At 38.8% G+C, this 20,042-nt stretch overlaps 1 protein-coding gene and 1 long non-coding RNA gene across 2 annotated transcripts in view; both read left to right on the top strand.

Moving 5' to 3' along the window:
• Window positions 1-446: 446 nt before the first annotated feature.
• LOC149501997 (uncharacterized) lies at window positions 447-6,243 on the top strand. Its single transcript, XM_089731530.1, has 3 exons — window positions 447-1,225; window positions 3,207-3,312; window positions 6,178-6,243. The coding sequence occupies exons 1-3, from the start codon at window positions 1,044-1,046 to the stop codon at window positions 6,232-6,234; spliced, it is 345 nt and encodes a 114-aa protein (XP_089587656.1). The 5' UTR covers window positions 447-1,043; the 3' UTR covers window positions 6,235-6,243.
• Window positions 6,244-9,915: 3,672 nt separating this feature from the next.
• The window catches only part of LOC149501998 (uncharacterized), a 36,646-nt gene continuing 26,519 nt past the window's right edge, over window positions 9,916-20,042 (top strand). The window contains exon 1 of the long non-coding RNA XR_016323770.1: window positions 9,916-10,117. This is a non-coding gene — a long non-coding RNA (uncharacterized LOC149501998). The remainder of the gene's footprint in view (window positions 10,118-20,042) is intronic.

Here is a 20,042-nt window from a genome sequence, read left to right on the forward strand (position 1 = left end):
CCGGTTGTAGAATCAGCGAAGCACTGCTCCTAGGGCCAGTACTAGCAACATAGCCTCTCAAGGCTATTAGGATAGGTAGGAAAAGGAAAAAAAAAGGTCGGCACACTTGGTGTTAAGTAGTTACCGGAGCCCATGGACATCTACAACGTGTCGCCACTCACATAGAGATTTGAGTCTAAGTCTCGAAACGCACTACTGCTTCATAGCGTAAACAGTGAGGATGGTGATATCTACCTGTGGGGGCCAAAAATTCCAAAAACGCTCTTATTTACAGCAAGGTATGTGAATATTTTTGTTTTTGAGATTTATGAAATTTTGGTTTTTCGGAGATTTTTGTTTCAATTGCATTATGCACTAAGAACTCACAATATATGGGAATAACTGAAATTTTACTTCTTATTTTTTTTTTTTTTATTGGAAAAAAAAATACAAACAGGCATAATTGACATATTTCATTCAGAAAAATTACACTTCTTTTGTACTGGTTTCTAGTCTCATATAACACGGTTCCGCACAACACGAGACTTTTTAGGAACGTATCTACCGTGTTTTATGAGGGTTGTCTGTATTACAATAAAATTAAATTTAATCTATTCTCGCTCTGTATAATATTAGTGGTCTGTGGATCGAAAAAAAAAAGAAAATTATTATTTATATTCACATCGCTGCTTAAAGAATTCGAAATACGAATCTCAGCCCTCCGACGCCGACGTCAAATAAGCCGAGCGCAACTTACACGCAACATGACATGAAAAATCATAAGAAATCATTACGCATTCGAGCGATACACTCGCGGACCCTAATTTCGTTTCGAAGACCGTAAACCTCCCATACACCACGTTTACTCGGTCGCTTCCTGTAAATTTTGACATCAAGCGAATTTACTCTTTTTGCTGTATACTCATAAACGTCATAATAGAATGTCAGTTGAGAACGACAATCGCTCATATATCGAAACGTGTATCGAGCGATTTTGAGACTTAAAACGAACGTCGTTGATTCGAATTTCGAACGCTGTCGATGTTGTAGTCAAACAAAAACACATGCGGCGGAAAAAATCGGGCATCTTTTTGCTTCGCTCCTCCCTCGGCTTAGCCCGTGGGGGTGGACGGGGTGAAGAAAAATCCGCATGGGGTGGGCAGAGCCACCCCCGTAGTAGTTTTTCGTTGGAATCACGCGTACACGACACGCTTCGTATTGATTTTCGGCACATGCCGGCGTTCAGGTGTGTTTTCATTTTAACGACGACTCATGGCTTCATTTTTGTACGGTGATGGCCAATGTTACTGTTACGTAAACAGAATGTCATTAAGTGCTTTTTGAATGCAGACGTTAATTTTATGACAATGAAAGTTCTTTGTTTTTTTTTATATTTATTTTGTGAATGTATTACTTATTTCTGGTGTCTAGATTAATTTACAGTTTACGTGGTCACGGACGAAGACTATCGATGTTCATATTCAATTTAGTGATTTACCCTGCGTTTCATATAGACTGAATAATTTGTAACTCCTACAATAAGACTTAAAAAACAAAATGCGTGAGATATGTCAGTTTTTTTATGTTTGAGATATTACTGGTGGCGCGGAGGCCTTTCTAGTTTTACCAGGGCAAGTGGGCGAGCAAGGGCTCGATCAAGAGGGGTGGGATTAGCTAAGAGCTACCCGGGCGCCTCCAAAGGAGACCTAACAACTCAAGAGTAGCTGCTTCGCGAATGCATTTTCTACCGGATCGGAACCGCGACTCGCTGAGGTTAGGTTACACGTCGAACTCTTTCGCAAGTCAGTTATCGAGAAAGGTTTTTGTGTATTATAACACGATATAACATAGGCGGGAAATATACACACTGGCGAGACTCAATATTACATATATTCAAGCAACAGAAGACCCTCCGCAATCTGCCTCCAAAGGATCCTGATCTTTGTCACAAGATGGATATAACTTCGAGCAGCTGAAAAGACCAAGAGGCCACAGCCCACTCAAATGGGCCGACCGAATTCGTTCAATTCTCGTCGCTAAGCTGTTGTCCATGATGCTAACGACAGACACATATAGATCACCATCAAAAAGCAATTAATCTCTCATCGGGGAAAGCACGATCCTCAGTAACGATAAAGAATACGCGATTCAAACAAAAGTTCCTTTAGATTTTAGTACATTAAAAACAACTTTAGTTCACTAAATCACAGAGCAATTCACAAATTAAGTTCCCACACTGAGCTAGAGCGATGCGCAGATATTATGTTAATGTCGCTAAAGGTGTTAAGGATTAGCATCTTATTATGATACAGCGATTTGTTCCGAACACTCTGTATTTGTTCGCGATTCGACGCGGACCGGTGCGACTGCGCCTTAATGCTTTTCAACGGCCACCTACTTACAGACGGCGAATTCGATTTTCGAATTTTGAATTTGGAATCGTTTTTTTTAATGTGGCTATATTGTAATATTTCGGAAATATACCTAGGTACGATATGTAGGTTTTTTATCATCTTTGGGTAAATAGAACAGCGTGAATTATACAATCCAATAAGGTGCCAAGAAATGACAACTTCAAACGACTATTTTTTTTATCTTTGTTATCTATCTAATTATTTTTACTAGTGGTCCCGTAGTAGTCGAAATTCGATTATAATTAATTGAAATTGTAAGCTTGTACACTATTATGATTCTATTTCAAAGACTATTTCATAAATCACAAATTTCGCCAAAACTACACTATAGAAAAATATTAATAAAGACAAACAAAAATTAATCTATTCTCAATTTGACCACAGACGTCAAGAACAAAAGTTTGACAATAAATACATAGTATGCATGCGTGTGAGCGTCAAATACATGGACTACCATGTGTGTAATGTTTTCTTTATTAATTTAATGTATCTTTTATGCATTATTTTAAAAAAATATTAGCGTTGTGCACTTCTTCTCTATATTCTCTATAAATGTGGAAAATTTCATACCCCTTCGTCCGCGCAATTTTGGAAAAAAGGGATACAAAGTTTTTGCTTCACGTATTAATATATAGATAAGTATAATTAAAAAAAATGATGAAAAATAAATTTTCATAAGCAAATTAATATTCGGTTAATCTAATTAACGAACATAAGTAAAACCAGACGGGACGAATTACAACAATGCCTTTGATACTGCACTCTTAACAAAATTTTCATGCTGTTATTACTAAATTCACGTTTTGACGACAGATTAAAACACGCGATTATGACCTCTGTATCTGCACCGAAAGAGTTATATCCGCATAAAGTTTCCAACGCAGTATTCCGGAATGAATGCGAGAACGGGGACGTAAAGGTGCGTTTTTTTGTTTCGAGCCAGCGATTTTGTTTTCGATTTAAATAATTCATGCAATGCGACAATAGACGACGCAAAGTTAAAAATAATAAAAACCGGTACTTGTAACAGTAAAAAATTAAATATAAAAATTATGACGGTTCGCTCTTTTGTCTGTTAATGTATGCAAATACAGTGTGCCGGCCGGATGTTGAGACTTTTTTTAAGCGAGTGCATTTGCTTCTATCGTGTCGCGGCTTGTAGTGTTCGTGTTTGTGTGTCTTACAATTATGAATTTTTGAAAACAGAATCTTTGTTTTCTAGAATTATTCGTTTTTAAATCATTAATCCTTCGTATTTCCTAATGAGAAATTAAAATTACAATTACAATTTTGAATTTTGATAAACAGAATATTTTCTATTCGAAAATTATTCTTTTTTTGAATCATTAATCCTTTGTATTTTCTTAAGGCAGTGGATGTGAAATTTGATCACATTCAAAATTGTTTTTCAAATGGAATGTTTTCAAATTTGAAAGACGACGCATTTTCTTCGTATACACTGTCAATGTTTGATTTTTTAAACACAATTATAATGCAGCAGTAAAACGAAGATGCTTTATTAAAATTTCAAGCAACAAAGTAAAGAGGAGGTATTTTAGCGTTTGTTCACAAGCGATTAAGCCGCTTAATTCAGTCTTCCTGTTTACAGTTCTGCTCGGCAGAATCCGAACGTCTAACGTTCAAATTATCGAACAAAGGAAAACATTATTTCGCGATCACCTAATAGAGGTTAATTTAGTTCGAAGTGGAATCGAAGAAGCGACTTTATGGAATTGGCGTCGAGAAATTTAAAATTGTAATGTTCATTTTATTAGGAACATACTTTGCCTGAAACGAAAGTTTTGAATTTGTTCAAGTTTTATCGGCTTAAAAAAGTATTGGTTTTTTTGGATTAGGTATGATTAAGATCTAATTCTGAAGGTCGGAGTAACATCAAATCTTGTCCAAGTAATTGTAGTCGAGAAAATTAAGAAGAATATAACCTAAGATTAGGTAACTTTGCACTGCAATGCTTTTTAATGATGGATCACAACACATCACCCAATTCGTTACATAAAATCACATAATTAAATTGAATAATGGATGACTTCATCGTAGGAATAGGCACTATGGTGGAACCTACCACTACAAGCAATAAGGCTTCTATTCATTTGTACTTATAGTGCCTTCCGTTCTGACTGTCAATACCCCACCCCCAAAACTTTCATATTGGAGCAAATAAGTTTAAAAAAATATATTCGTTAACTAAATATTGACCTTTAATCTAGTCAATCGTTCGCTCATAAACAACCCAAAAAATATGAACTGTCAAACTTTCATAGACAATCGAGCATAGATAACATAAAAAAAAAACGGAAGTCAATTTAATCGATTTCGATAAAAGGTGCGTATTAATTTATTCAAAACCGCCTTTTTATTATCTGCGAAATGTAACGCTGTCTCAATTGTTTGTTTGACGTTCGATCGTATGATTTAAAGATACGTTTTGTTGTTATTGTAATTCGAACAATTAATCTTGTGTTTGTATCACAATGCCGAGTGTAGTGTATTTTGATAATTATTTTTATGTCATAGAATGTTAAGTGTTCGTCGTAAATTATGTCTGTTGGATTGTTATTTTTTATATTCATCGTGGTATTGCAATATAATTTTTTTGCTTTCCTACTTACTGCTTGTAGCTTCCATGGATCTCACGGAGCTCAGCCTCCCGACTTTGCTAACACTAACCCTAGCAAGAGGAGTGCTTCGCTGAATCTACCACCGGATCTTCTACCGGATTCAGTGAAGGACTGCTCTGGCTAGCCTAGATTCTAATAAAATTCTCTGAGCCCTGTGAGCTCGCCTACCTGTTACGTGAAGTCGGAATATCCGCTAGAGGCTACAGCGCATAAGTAGGGGAAAAATAAAGTACCTCCATAGACTGCTCTCTAAGTACAACAAACTTACTTGTTTTTGCCTATGGGTGATAGGACCGCTTGTGAGTCCGCATGGGTAGGTACCACCACTCTGCCTATTTCTGCCGTGAAGCAGTAATGCGTTTCAGTTTGAAGGGTGGAGCAGCCGTTGTAACTATGCTGAGACCTTAGAACCCATATCTCAAGGTGGGTGGCGGCATTTACGTTGTAAATATCTATGGGCTCCAGAGAGCTTGTTCACCCATCTAAGCAATTAAAAAAATATAAGCTATCGTGTTGCAGTAGGAACGGATATTAAGGTTTGTACAATTAAGCAATCAAGGTAGCAATTAAGGTTTGTACTTTTGTGAAAGGTAAGATTACTTGTGGTTCACGAACTCGATGGCCCAATCAAGAGGGACGGTTGATAACAACAATCCTAGGGCTTTTGGAGCTGTGTCCTAGTCTGCCCTTGAGTGAGCCGGCTCATGGCGCACCTGGCGTGATGGGATTACTGGAGTCTGGGTCTGCGGAGGGATTTTGGTTCTCTCTGTATTTTGTACCGTATGTTTCATGGGGAGTGCTTTGAGGAATTGCTTGAGATGATCCCATCATCAAGTTTTACCGCCCGCCCTCCACCGAAATAGAGTTCATTCATACTACCTGGAGCCACTGCGATCATCCACAGTGCGTTTTCAGACATTTTTTTGCCACGTAGCATCCGGCTTTGGAATGAGCTTCCCCTCCACGGTGCTTCCTGAGCGCTATGACATGTCCTTGGCATTACTGACGTCTATGGGTGACGGTAAACACTGCCTATAAGGGCAATAAAAAAATAAAAATAAAGTCCATAGACATCACAATGCTGCCACGAACCTTAAGGCATAAGATCAAAGCGTTAATTGTATAACGGCCGTTCTATCTTTCAGACTAGAACGCGTGACTGTTTCGCAGCAAAAACGATGGTATCTAGCCGCGTGGGCTAACAATATGACTCACCACCAGAAAAAAAGCAGGAGATTGTATTGAAAGCAGGGTCTCCTGGGAGCCGTAACTAATTCTCATGCTGCCTATTTTATTCCTACGCACCTCTTCGATTTTAATATGTTGAACGCCGCATGAAAAGTCGTGTCTTTTTATTCAGGCCACAGTGCTCACCTTTGAGCCTTATCTTACTGAACCGTTCAGGCCATGAGGGCTCCAACGTAAACGCTTCCTACAAGCCACAGATTGCAGCCATCAAACAAAACGCGTATGTGAGCCGCGTGGCCCTTTAGCCAAACCAAACGGCTGTTTTCAAATACAACAAAAACTTGTATTTTCTTTCATCTATCTATCAAGATTAGAGCCGTTTAAAATATCATAAAAACTAGGCGGTAAAAGTCGCAAATTTTTATCTTCCGTGCAAATTATCACATTTAAATAAATTTCAGATTGAAAATCTCAAGTTGATAAATGATAATTACTGATTCCCTGATTTTTGCTTGGCCCAAATGGTCAAGTACGTTAGGCCCACATGGCGTTCAATGTGTTAAGCTGTAACTGAGTTTTTCGCATATTTGAAAAAGAAATAAAAACTTCGTTCAAAAATAATTTTGTTTCATCTCTAACATAAGAACCCTTTCCGACGAATCTATTCCGTCGACAATAGAACGAGCACAATAAAAAAAATACCGTAAAACTCGAAAATATGACAACGAAACGAAAATATTGATCTCATTACGAATAATAAAGACGAAATCAATTTATGTCCAACAAAAAACCTCTTTGTAGTGCTGTGCGAAAAGTTATACCTACACGAACCCCTTTATCAGTGACGTCTCGAGAACGACATAGACATGCAAAATAGATCCAGCGCTTAAAAAAAAAAGAAAAGATAAAAACGTTCGATATTCAAATTAGGCTCGCATTCTCCGTAACAGGATGCGGAAGAGCAATTTTGACACTCGGAAGAATGGATAACCCTTCTTTTTATTTAAATTAAGCGATGTCTTTACGGGCAGTGTTTAAATAGATTTTTTTTAATGTATTCATGGATTTCTCGTGTCGTGGGAAAGGTGGCCGTGAGAATGCAGTGTTTGTAATCGACTGGGCCGTTCGTTGTGGAAAGCTGTGTCAACATTTGGTGGAGTTATGCTAATTAACGATTCGATTCCGACTGCGTTATCGATTATTGAATTAATCGATAATAACGTTTGATGACTTTTTGTGTTCTGTATTTTGGTAGCTAACGAGGAACGTGCCTATGAAATATTAATGACTAGTGTGGCCAGGTATTGAAGTTTGCCAAAACATAGGATTATCACCGGACTTACTTTTATTCACAAAATTAGTTGGGATGTTGAAGCTCCCTCGAATATTGAGTGAATTATCATCAAAACTCTATGGTGTAATATTATAATCAACCAATAAATATAACATATCATATGTGGTTAACATTCATATGCCTTTATTTAGAAATAGAAATTATAGATGAATTTACATTGCAAATTCGAACCAAATGAAGTAGATTATATAATTGACTAACAAAATTATTCTTATAAAATCTGACATAAATAAAACCTTCATATTCCCTACATAAAAAATCTGTTTATATATACATATTTTTTTGTTTTTTCTGCTCTATCTTTTCTGCACCTCCACACTTAGACCATTCAAATTCAAATATCCCCTTAAATGAGCAGGTGCACTCACAATATGTCTTTGTGCACGCACTTCCGTAATGTCTAGTCTCGATTCAACAAACATTACAACTGAGATTCAATCTTTTATCTTCTAAAGTGTCTGAATATTCGGCTGCGTCGGTGACATTGCTGAGGTCCATGAGCGACGGTAACCACTTATCATCAGGTGGGCCGAAAGCTCGTCTGCGTACAAATACCATAAAAAAATCTACGTGATTTCCAATGGTCATAGGACAGAGACAAGCATTTTATTCGGTCTACTCCAGTCGAATTTTAGAGTTCCAATGTTTCTTAATGTTATCTTATTTTTCCGATGTTTTCCGATACTTTACGGTTTTCGTCGTCACAAACCGTAAAACGTCAGAAGTAATATAATGACAATTTAAATATAACTAAATTAAACGGTAAACGTAGCTTTAACAATAATAACAGAATGCGATGTAATTTTTCCTGTTAAGAAAATATTTCATTGTTACAACATCGTATTATCAGAGAAGTGTGAAAGAGCGCACCGCCCACCAGTTTTTAAGTGGTTACTGGAGCCAATAGACATTGATAGTCTCATTTGAATCATTTGAAAACTAGTAGCTCAATCTTAATTTCACGATTTAGTTCAGCGCTCTAGTTTTGTTTTTTTAGTAAGGAACGTACCGAGACCTTTCCGGTTTCACAGGACAGGCTAGTGCTTTTTATTTTTTTTCCTACCTATTCTAGTACCTAACCTCTAGATTCGCCGGGCGAGTAGGTGAGCTCACTGGGCTCTAAGCTGGTGAAGTTACACTAGCCCTAGCAAGAGTAGTGCTTCGCAGAATATAGCACTGGGTCGAAAACGCGACCTACTGAGAAGATCAGACGAGAAACTCAGTGGGCTATGTCCGTGGGTTCTATGTTGGCTAAATATGTACGTATTTAATTCGATTTATTTTTACATGCCTGAGGGACCAGAACAATATTGCAGTCGCATCGATGCCAGTATTCTAAGCATCTCATCATTCTCATTACTAACTGTTTAAGGCGGAACACTAGACTAGTGCTGTACCATAGAGATTAAGAACTTCTTCTTCGTCTATACTATATACTATAATATTATAAAGAGGAAAGATTTATTTGTTTGTTTGTTTCGAATAGGCTCCGAAACTACTGGACCGATTTGAAAAATTCTTTTTCCATTAGAAGCCGACATTGTCCCTGATGAACATAGGCTACTTTTATTTATTTATTTTTTATTTTATTTTTTTGTTTCATGTGTGTTTTAATGTTTCCGAAGCGAAGCGAGGGCGGGTCGCTAGTCTTAATTATTCTTCTCATTTCGATCGTATTCACGTTTTGGTGTCAAGGCTTAGTCTTTTTGCTTTTATAGTCTCTTGTTAGCCGGCAGGTCGATATTATTTTTTCTGTAGTCAAAGCAATCAAGATTAATTAACTAAAAATTTCTTTCTCTTCTTATCTTCGAGGCGGCAGTTTTATATATTATTATGTAGTTGTTAACTTGTCGGTGTAAGATGTTATGGATGTAAGGAATAAAAAAAATCGGGAGAGGCTTAGTACAGGGAGCAGATTTTTTTTTTAGTTACAAAGTGTGGTTATTGGTTTTTTTTTCTTATTAAATCTCTTTTCGCTCAATGATAGTTTAGCTTTCTATTCTTAAAACAATTTAAACTTGCGTTCCGTATTTCTAAATATCATATCTTACATCCAAATCAAAGATATTCCATTAAAAAAAACCTCTTTGTTCTTGTAGGTCAAACACAATCAAAGTAGCATTTAGCTTTTGTACTTTTTTACAATTAGACCGTTTCGATTCAAATTTGAATGGAGAACGTTGCGCCTAGCTCTCGAGGAATATTATGAATAAAACACCTGGACATAAAAGATCGGCCGTGATTTTTTCGTAGTCACATCCTGATTTGCATGCGAAGGGTTAAATCTTCGCGATTACGTGAGCTCGCTATGCATACGTTTCGTTAATTATTGAAGGGTTAAATGATTTAATGTATTCTATTTTTGTTAATGCAGATCCGGATCCGTTGCGAATGTTTTCGCGTTCATTTTTTTTTCTTTCATATTTTGATTTTGGAATCAGTGTGTCACTGAATGTTGTTGAGTGAAGTTCGAGAGTTTGTCCAGAAGTTTAGCAATTCCTTTTTTAAATTTATCAAGTATTCGCGGTATGTGACGTCATTAAGTGAGTGTTTGTTTTTTAAATATTATTTCGTAGCGGGTAAATTCACGGTCGGGAATTGTTTTGAAAGAGTTAGCATTTTTTTTGCGTGTGTGACTTTGTGTCAGATTAGTTTAAGATGAATAAATAAAGATGGCGGTTGTAACATTTTAAATGATTCTTAAAAATTCAGTGGGAGGAAGAAATATATACAGCTTTAAGAATTCTAATGGAGCTTGCCGTACCGTAGTTGCATTGCGAAAAAATCCCTTCTCTTCGTATTCAAACTGAGTTATCCTTCACTTTGGATATAAAATCGTTTTTTATCGTTATTAGAACAATCAAAAATTTCATTAATAGTGAATAAAGAATACAGTTTTCAAAATTCAATTAACAAAGACATTTTTTTTATAAATTTTTTAAAATGCAAATAATGCATAATTGATCCGTGCCCAATATTCCAAAGACAACACGACTAATAGTTATTTCTATTTAAATTTAGAACCAACAACTAAATTAGACATCACTGTGCGAACCAATAATATAATAATGTAATGCAAACTAATAATTAGTTAAGCTATTGTTTTAACTAAAGGTTAGGTTAATGTCAGTTACCCACAACGACCTACGCGTAATTACAGGATAAGTATTCGTCTAGATCGTATATCTTGGCAGTTTATATGTTACTAGCGACCCGCCCTCGCTTCGCTTCGGAAACATTAAAACACACATGAAACCAAAAAAATAAAATAAAAAAATAAATAAAAAAAGTAGCCTATGTTCATCAGGGACAATGTCGGCTTCTAATGGAAAAAGAATTTTTCAAATCGGTCCAGCAGTTTCGGAGCCTATTCAAAACAAACAAACAAACAAATCTTTCCTCTTTATAATATTAGTATAGATTTAGATGTAAATCATAGGGTTATATTGTCTAGGGTTTTTGGGATGAGGTGTGGTAGATAGGACGGAGAAATCCTGTATCATATAGATTTTTTTATTACCCTTGTAGGCAAACGATCATACGACCCACCTGATGGTGAGTGGCTACCGTCGCCATGGACATCAGCAATGCCAGGGGCAGAGCCAAGCCGCTGCCTACAGCCATTGGGTTTATTCGGCCCATTTGAGGATATTCAGCCAATTGAGTTTCTCGCCGGAACTTTTCAGCGGGTCGTGATTTTGATCTGGTAGTAGCCTCTGCTAAGCACTGCTCTTGCTAGGGTTAGTGTCAGCAAATTCCCTAAGGTTGAGTCCGTGAGCTCACCTACCCGTCCGGTCGTAGCTGGAATAGCTTCTTACACTACCCACGAAAAACATAATTACATTAATATACTACATACTGAAAAATGTTGAAGATGAAACATTTTCAACTCTACTTATTGAGAGAAAATCTTTACGTAATAATAATAATAGTACAATAACTTGATTTGAACTCCGTGTCAATTTAAATTAAAATCTAGAATGATGTTAATTCACGTTTCCAAATTTAGATTTCGAATTCGAAAATCAAATAGTGATGTACCATCGACCATACATCACGGATAATGATTGGATTTGCCCCGCCTATGTCATCAATCACTAGAACGAGTGACGGCGAGTGGGTGTTCCAATCGACCACCACAGCTAGACCCCTGATTTTGCATTACAATTCTTTTACTTTTTCGTAAACGTATATCGCGTGGGGGGTGAGGCAGGTCGAGATAAATTTGTATTGTAGCGCTAGGGTGGGACGTTATTTCGCGAAGCCATTGTGTCTTGTTAGAGCGGCAATGTCTTGGATGGTTGGATGCAAGTAAATTATGTTTATTTTATTTTTTGGCAAGAAAATGTGTTTTTCTCGTTTTAGTTTGGTAAATTAAAACGCACACGTATCGAAGTTCGGTTTAGGAAAATTTGTATTTACAAGACGGAGTGTCATCTCCCTCTTTCAGCTAACATAATCCACTGCTGGATATAGGTCGCTCTCAATCCTCACCACAATGACCATATCGCCACAACGTAGGCTTAACAATTACAGTCAAAAAATTATCTACTCAATAAATAAAACTTCGATTCTGATGGTTCGCAATTTAATTTTTAAAATAAACCATTTTTGTTCTCTTTGTCAGTTGCGTAAGAATATAATTTGTTGACTTCAGTACTCAATGGACTCTCCTGTTCATAATAACCTGTAGATTTACATGGCAGCCTTTGTGTTACGCGTAGCGTCACTGAAATATGACGTTTTAATTTATTAGGATTATAAATTTAATTATGAGCCCGTGGTCTTTTTCGCCAATATGTAGTTGGTGAATGTTACGAAATAGACGCGACAGCGACTTGACGTGTAGAAGGAAAAAAATACCACAATAAAATCCCCGAACTACACCTACTTACGTATAATAAAAGAGAAAAATCATCGTGGAGGTGCGTCCCCCGGGAACTTTGGGGGGGCGCCGCGGAATTGAGACGCTGTAAGGAGATTACCGCTGATGTATTACGTGACGGGTAACCGCCTAGGAAAATTGGGAATGTTTTTTTTTTTGGTGAAGTCGCAATTATTCTATTCACATTATGTTGTAAAAAATGTGTTTGAACGAAGAACAAAACTTAAAGAAAACATTTTTGCAAACGAACACTTTACAAATTCCTTCTAGTTCTGTATATAGTAGTGGCTTATACTTTAAATAGTAGTATTCAATTATTATCTTTTAGATAAGTTATTAGTGATGCCTCAAAAATTATTGTGTTAAGTCAATTGCTCAGATTATTTATATCGGCCTAAAACACACTAACTAACTAACTTAAGCCGGGTGATGGTAGACCGCGTTCCCCCGACCGCTCTGGGGGAAGGTGTAACGCGGCGCCATCAAAGCGGGCTCTCGGCCCGCTGAACGAGGGAACCGGTGGTCGTGTCGCTGGCGGCCACCGGTCCGGCGTCCGTGGGACGGTGGGATGGATGTAATGTGCTCTGCGTCAACCCTGTCCCGCCGTTTCAATAGCCCCGACTGGGCTCCGGCCCGGTCCGAGGTAGGGCGCCGGTTGTGAGCGGCAGGAGTTTTTAGTGGGTTCAACTCTCACATACCCCACCTGCCGCGCGGGTGGGGATCCGGCGATTTTCTCCTGTGGAAAAAAAAACAAAAAAAAAAAAAAAACTAACTAACTTAAAAATTCTCGTCGTGTTTAATGAGCGAGACCATTGTTGTGGACATCACTAAAACTACTACTACTACTCATCGGCCTGTATTGAATTTTCTTTTCGATTTCCAAGTTTTTTCTTCGTCGATTTCGTTATTCCAGTTTTTTTTTAAATGAAAAATAGCAGCGCCCACTCTCTACCAGAACTATATTTTTTGTCCATTAAACCGTAAGAATATACACGTGCAAATATAAATTGAGTTTTCTATATCCCCTGCTGTCACATCTTCAGCCCCAATTTCCATACATATGAGGTAGACTATACAATAAATTCAGTTAGGTATTTTCCTCAAAATCTCTTTAGCTTTGTATAAATTGGTTTTTTTTTAAAGTGGATTTTTACTCGTATGTCGTTATGTCGTATGTCGTATGTCGTGCGTTAAGATTGCATAAAAATTTTTGATTTACAAATATTAATTGAAATAGTATTAATAATGGAAATACTGCTTATTTAGGCAGATAAAAAAACGTTACGAGTGCTATGAACTTTTTGTTTGTACTGCGTGGCATGTAAACGTGCTCACGGTTCATCTGATTTTAAAGGTTGCCGGAGCCCGGAGACATTAACAATATAAACGATGCCCCCTACCTTTACTGGTGGTAGGTCCTCTTGTGAGCACGGGTAGGTACCACTACCCTGCCTATTTCAGCCGTGAAGCAGTAATGCGTTTCGGTTTGAAGGGTGGGGCAGCCTTTATAACTATACTGACCTTAGAACTCATATCTCAAGGTGGGTGGTGGCATTTACATACGTTATAGATGTCTATGGGCCCCGGTAACCACTTAACGCCAGAAGGGCTGTGGGCTCGTCCACCTATATCTATATATATAAAAATGAATTGCTGTTCGTTAGTCTCGATAAAACTCGAGAGCGGCTGGACCGATTTGGCTAATTTTGGTCTTGAATTATTTGTGGAAGTCCAGACAAGGTTTAAAAGGTAGATAAATATGAAAATGCTCGGAATTAAATAAAAATAACAATTTTGTTTTTCTCTTTGATGTATCAACCGTCGGACGGATTCCTTTTGTTTGTTTTAAGTTTATTTTATACAAAAGTTTAGGTCTTTTATTTATCGATTGAGGCACTACGAAGTCTGCCGGGTCAGCTAGTATGCAATAAAAAAAAAAGACTTGGGAGATGAGTTCTATGTCTCAATTCTATAGTACAACGGGTGCCCTATCTTTCTAGACTTTCTAGATTAAAACGCATGGCTGCCTTGCAGTAGAAATAGACGGGGTGGTGCTATCAACCTGTGCAGACTTACATGTTAGCCATCAGTAATTTCGCAAATTGTAATTTTGGCCAGTTTCATTTTGATTACACGATGTTATTCCTTTATATTGGAAGTCATTCGTGTGTATTAGTGAAGTAGGTAAGGTAGCTTATTTTTTTCACTTCTACTTTAGTTATGGCCACGTGCCCTGCGTATTATGATCATCAGAATGTTTTGCTATTTACGAAAGTAGCATGGAGGCGAAAGCTAATATATCACACCACGTCACGGGGTGGGGCATGTGGCTGACATGAAAATATTGCGATGCATCAAAACTGCCGAGGAGCGGGAGAAAAACGACCTTAGCGGTGTGACGTGGAGTATGGCACAAGCGGAAGCGATTCTTTATTTTTGCAGCGTTTGCTGTTAATGACAATGTATATTTTTTTCGGTAAATGTTTGTTACTAAATTTTATATTATTCGAATTCGGGAACTCAAGTATGTACACTTGCTTACCAATCCGCAATGCATTGTACATATATCCACAATAGGATGGATATCGTTGGTCCATAATAATATGATAATATATGTAACTAAAGATTTAATCTCGACAGTGATCAAAGATGTATATGTTATAGTAACATTATATCTGAATAATTCACGTCTTGCTGAAAACGGTCTCCGCTAAATCACTGTAAATTCAACTCCGTTAGTTATGTAAATAAAGGTCAATTTTGATGATAAATTTTTTCAATACCTTAACAAGTTTTTCAGAACTAATGCAACTCTCTTCCATCTTGTACCAAACAGTAATAGGTTCAGAAAGGCGAGGGTGGATTGTGTCTTGAAAAATGCTTCGCTCCGTGGCGATGGCTTATATATCACGCGGTATCCCCGACGTTCTTATTTCGCGGATAAATCCTTACTATACTTACTGCTTAGATATTTATTATCTATCTTCTTTCTTAGAAATCGTAATGTTTATTTTTTTCAGCAGTAAATATCTCACGTGCATGTCTGTTGTATACATTTGTAATAAATTCATTTATACAATTACTTTATTAACTTAATCGGGTTTTTATTAAGATCATCATTTAAGTGAGAAAAAGATAGCTGTTTGTATTTTTTTTATAATGAAACCATAGCCTGAATGACTTTATTAATATCGGAGTGTCTCTATCCAATGACTTAACTAATATTTTCCTGTTTAATTTTTGTCTCCAAAAACCACGAGTAGGAATCGACACTGACATACTAGAAGTTCGAATTAAAATTTAAGATAATTTGTTTGACGGTTAGCGAATGAACTAAGTTGAGTCCACTGAGTTTCTCGCCGGATCTTCTCAGTGGGCCGCGTTTCCGATCCGGTGGTAGATTCTTCGAAGATCCGGCGAGATACTCAAAGGGCTGTGTCTATGGGTTAATTGACTCGCCGAGCCCGGGCAAGCGACGGGTTCGGCGGGAAGTAAGTGACGTGAATCATTGATCCAGCTATGTAAGTAGGTATATCGTAACTGCTAGAGAAACTATAATTATTTATCTTATTGAGGTACAGTGCGAACTGTCGTCAGAAACTGATTTGGGGCATACAATATCCAATTCTAAAGCTATGAAAATAATGCCTATTTTAAATGAGAAGAATTTTTCGAGTGTTTAAATAAATAAGTGTTTACAATTCACGGACGATCGTCCAGCCTCAAATTAAGATTCCCTGTGTTATGGGTACCAGAGACTCTTTTACTTACTTATATACGAAGGGTAAATCAATCTGTTCATGACACGAATATTTTCCTGAGTTGGGAATCGAACCCACGACCCTCGGCGCAACAGTCAGGAGCGCTGGAACACCACCGAGTCAGTTTGATTAGTGAAATAAATCAAAACTTTCATCTTTGTTGCGATTGTTGTTTTTTTTATTTCATAGACTGGTGGACGAACTCACTGCTCACCTAGTGTTCGGTGGTTACTGGAACCCATAGACATCTACATCGTAAATACCGCCAGCCACCTTGACATATAAGTTCTAAGGTCTCAGTATAGTTACAACGACTGCCGCACCCTGAAAATCGAAACGCATTACTGCTTCACGGCAGAAATAGGCAGGGTGGGGGTACCAACCTGTGGGGACTCACAAGAGGTCCTACCACCAGTATAGTTGTAGTGTAAGGTTACTAATTACTGATTCATTTCCTATAGTGTATATGTTATTAGATGTGCGAATGAAAATATGTTGTAGAATTACAAAATACGTAGTTGAGAAGCCAATTGTGTTTATTGGTTCGCATGTGTTAGGTGTAGCAAAATTTATAAAGGAATCTATACAAAGTTTCGTAAGGAATATAACATCATCAAGATATAGATCATCATCATCATCATCATCAGCCTTTATCTGCCCACTGCTGGACATAGTTCTTCCCCAATGCCTTCCACATAATGCGGTCTTCTGCCTTCCGCATCCAACGACCATTTACGACCATTTATCAAGACTAGAGGTCCCGCAGTAGTCGAAATTCGACTATAATTAATTGGAATTGTAAGTTTGTACACTATTATGATTGTATTTTATACTTCTATAACCACAAATTTCGCCAAGACTACACTATAAAAAATATTAACAAAGACAAACAATATTTCATCTCAATTTCACAACAGACGTCAAGAACAAAAGTTTGACAATAAATAGTATGCATGCGTGTGTGCGTCAAATACATGGTATGTAGTGTGTGTAATGTTTTCTTTATTGATTTAATGTATCTTTTATGCATTATTTAAAAAAAATATTAGCATTGTGCACTTCTTCTCTATATTCTCTATAAGTGTGGAAAATTTCATACTCCTCCGGCCGCGCAATTTTCGTAAAAAGGCATACAAAGTTTTTGCTTCACGTATTAATATATAGATATACGAACATTTAATATTTCAACTGAAAACCAATACAATGCGACAGACACGTACATTTACACCTGTCTACTTTTAAAATCGTACGGGGAAACGAAACTCTCAAACATCTATTGAAAACCCGAAACGGGGTGGTATGTTACCCCCTACCCCCTCGTTATACTCTCCCCTTTCTTTCCACGAGTTCGCATCGTCATCTGTATTACTTGCGCCTTAACTTATGTGAGGGTATTCAACCCCTACAAAAACATAACTTCTATGCTACTACAAATAAAGATCAGTTTTCTTTGCCCTGAAAAACCAATTTAGTGCCGCCGTCGTTATAGAGTTTTGGTGTTTACGTTAGAAGCAATAAAAACGTTTTTCGTTTGAACGTTTTTAGATCAATTTTAAGATAGGAGTCTGTACTGATTCCTTTGCATTACTTTTCCTTCTTTGTGGATGTATTTTATGAGAGTTTAAGGTCTTATGTGGAGAGTCTCGGACCGAACGAATTTATTTACATTTTTTTTGTTTGTTTCCGATACAAAAACCCGCGTGGTCTCATCCATTTTTTTTTTTTTTTTTTTTTTTTTTTTTTTTTTTTTTTTTTTTTTTTTTTTTTTTTTTTTTTTTTTTTTTTTTTTTTTTTTCCTACCTATGCTGATAGCCTTGAGAGGCTATTTCAGCGTACCCTAGCTTGTGTAGGTGAGCTCGCGGGGCTCAAACCGGAGAATTGCTAACACCGCCCTAGCAAGAGCAGTGCTTCGCAGAATCTACCACCGGATCGGAAGCGCGACCCACTGAGAAGATCCGGCGAGAAACTCAGTGGGCTGTGTCTGTGGGTTAATTCGCTCGTCGAGCCCTTCGTCGCAAGCGACGGGTTCGGCGAGGACGGTGACCGGTGCTTGTATTGCCTAAAAGCACCGTTAATGGATCAGGAGGATCCGTGATGACGTGCTTTGGGCGACGTCGACGGTTTACCAAACGGTCTACAGGATCGGGTATGTAGTTTCCGGCGGCCACGACAAGAGGGTTCTCATGTCGTGCCGCCTTCTCAAAGTGGCGCAGCGATGCCGACTGTAGATACTTACTGACGGGGTCGAGCTCCAGATCATCGTGGAGGTCCACGTTCCTCTGGAACCATGGTGCTCCGACGGCTATCCTGCAGAATCGGGATTGTATAACCTGAAGGGGTTTCAAGTTGGTGCGGGCCGCGTGAGCGAACACTACGCTTGCATACGTCATGACGGGGCGTATGCAAGTTTTGTAGAGGGTTACCTTGTTACGGAGGGACAGTTTGCTTCGTCTACAAAGCATTGGGTAGAGTCGTCCTAGTATAAACGCGGCGCGATCGCGTACCGTTTTTACGTGGGGACGGAATGTCATCCCTCTGTCGAGGGTGACGCCTAGGTATTTGACCTTCGGGGCCCACGGTATGGGCTGGTCAAAGAGAGTGGTGGGGCTAACGGCGGAGGTGTTTACGCGCCTATTGGGGAGTGGGGTGCTCGAAGTGGTATTCGGAGGGCGACCCCTTTTGAATAGCACCGCTGTGCTTTTCGTGGGGTTAATGTCTATTCGCCACTTCCGGAACCACTGTCCCATGGTGGTTACTGCGGTCTGGAGTCGCCGATGAAGCAACGACATCTTCCTACACGAGTAGTAGATAGCCGTGTCATCGGCGAAGAGCGCTAGATGGGTCTCCGGAGACCGGGGTATATCGTTGATATACAAACTAAATAGTAACGGGGAGAGTGCGGAGCCTTGCGGGACTCCGGCAGTCAGATGACGGGGACGAGAACGAGTTCCCTCTACTCGATATCGAAACGAACGGTTCGACAAGAAGTCTCGTATGATGAGCACGAGTCTGTCTGGCACTCCCATGTTGTACAGTTTGTAGATCAAACCGTTGTGCCAGACTTTGTCGAACGCCTTCGCTACATCGAAGAAGAGGGCGCCGGTCGGGATTTGTTTACGCCTATTTAGCCCTATTAAGATGTGCTCCGTGAGGCGGTGCACTTGTTGTACGCACGAGTGTTTGGCGCGGAATCCAAACTGCTCGTCTATTAGAATTTTATTCGCGGTAACGAAGTCCCAGAGGCGTTTCCGAAGGAGCCGTTCGTAAATTTTGCCTATCGCTGGGAGGAGACTAATCGGTCGGTAACTAGCGGTTTCATTATTCGGTTTGCCCGGCTTGTGTATACCGATAACGTCCGCTTCTTTCCACACCGCCGGAAAGATGCAGTGCGTCATAGCGGCATTTAAGATGGTAGCCAACATTGTTATCAGTTGGACTGGTAAGAGTTTTAACGCGCGGTTGCGGATGCCGTCGGAGCCGGGTGCCTTCTTAGGTTGAAGGTTTTCTATTTCTTCTCTAACTTCGTCAGAGGTAATGGGGGGTAACGCGTCCGAGGGTGGCAGGGAAGCTCTGCGCTCGACTTCCCTGTCGACTGCCTCGGAGTGTTGGGGGTCCGCGTATTGAGTGCTGGTGGTGCACTGCTCTTGCAGTGCATCGGCCAGCAACTCTGCCTTGTCATCGTCATCGAAAGCCGGTGGTTGGCCTGAAGGGCGTACGAGAGGAGGCATAGTAGCGGTAGTTTCGGATTTGAGAGTCCTTGCTAGTCGCCAGTATGCTTGATGAGAGGGCGCGAGTCCTTCTAAGTAACTATCCCAATTCTCA

The sequence above is a fragment of the Bombyx mandarina genome, chromosome 11 (genome assembly GCF_030267445.1).
Source record: "Bombyx mandarina strain Sakado chromosome 11, ASM3026744v2".
Lineage (NCBI taxonomy): Eukaryota > Metazoa > Arthropoda > Insecta > Lepidoptera > Bombycidae > Bombyx > Bombyx mandarina.

Excerpts from the sequence above, each read along its gene's own strand:
- LOC149501997 (XM_089731530.1), top strand. The coding sequence starts at position 1,044 with ATGCGGCGGAAAAAATCGGGCATCTTTTTGCTTCGCTCCTCCCTCGGC. Across the intron at positions 1,226-3,206 it reads CGGCACATGCCGGCGTTCAG|ATTAAAACACGCGATTATGA; the intron begins GTGTGTTTTCAT and ends TTTTGACGACAG. Across the intron at positions 3,313-6,177 it reads GCGAGAACGGGGACGTAAAG|ACTAGAACGCGTGACTGTTT; the intron begins GTGCGTTTTTTT and ends TCTATCTTTCAG.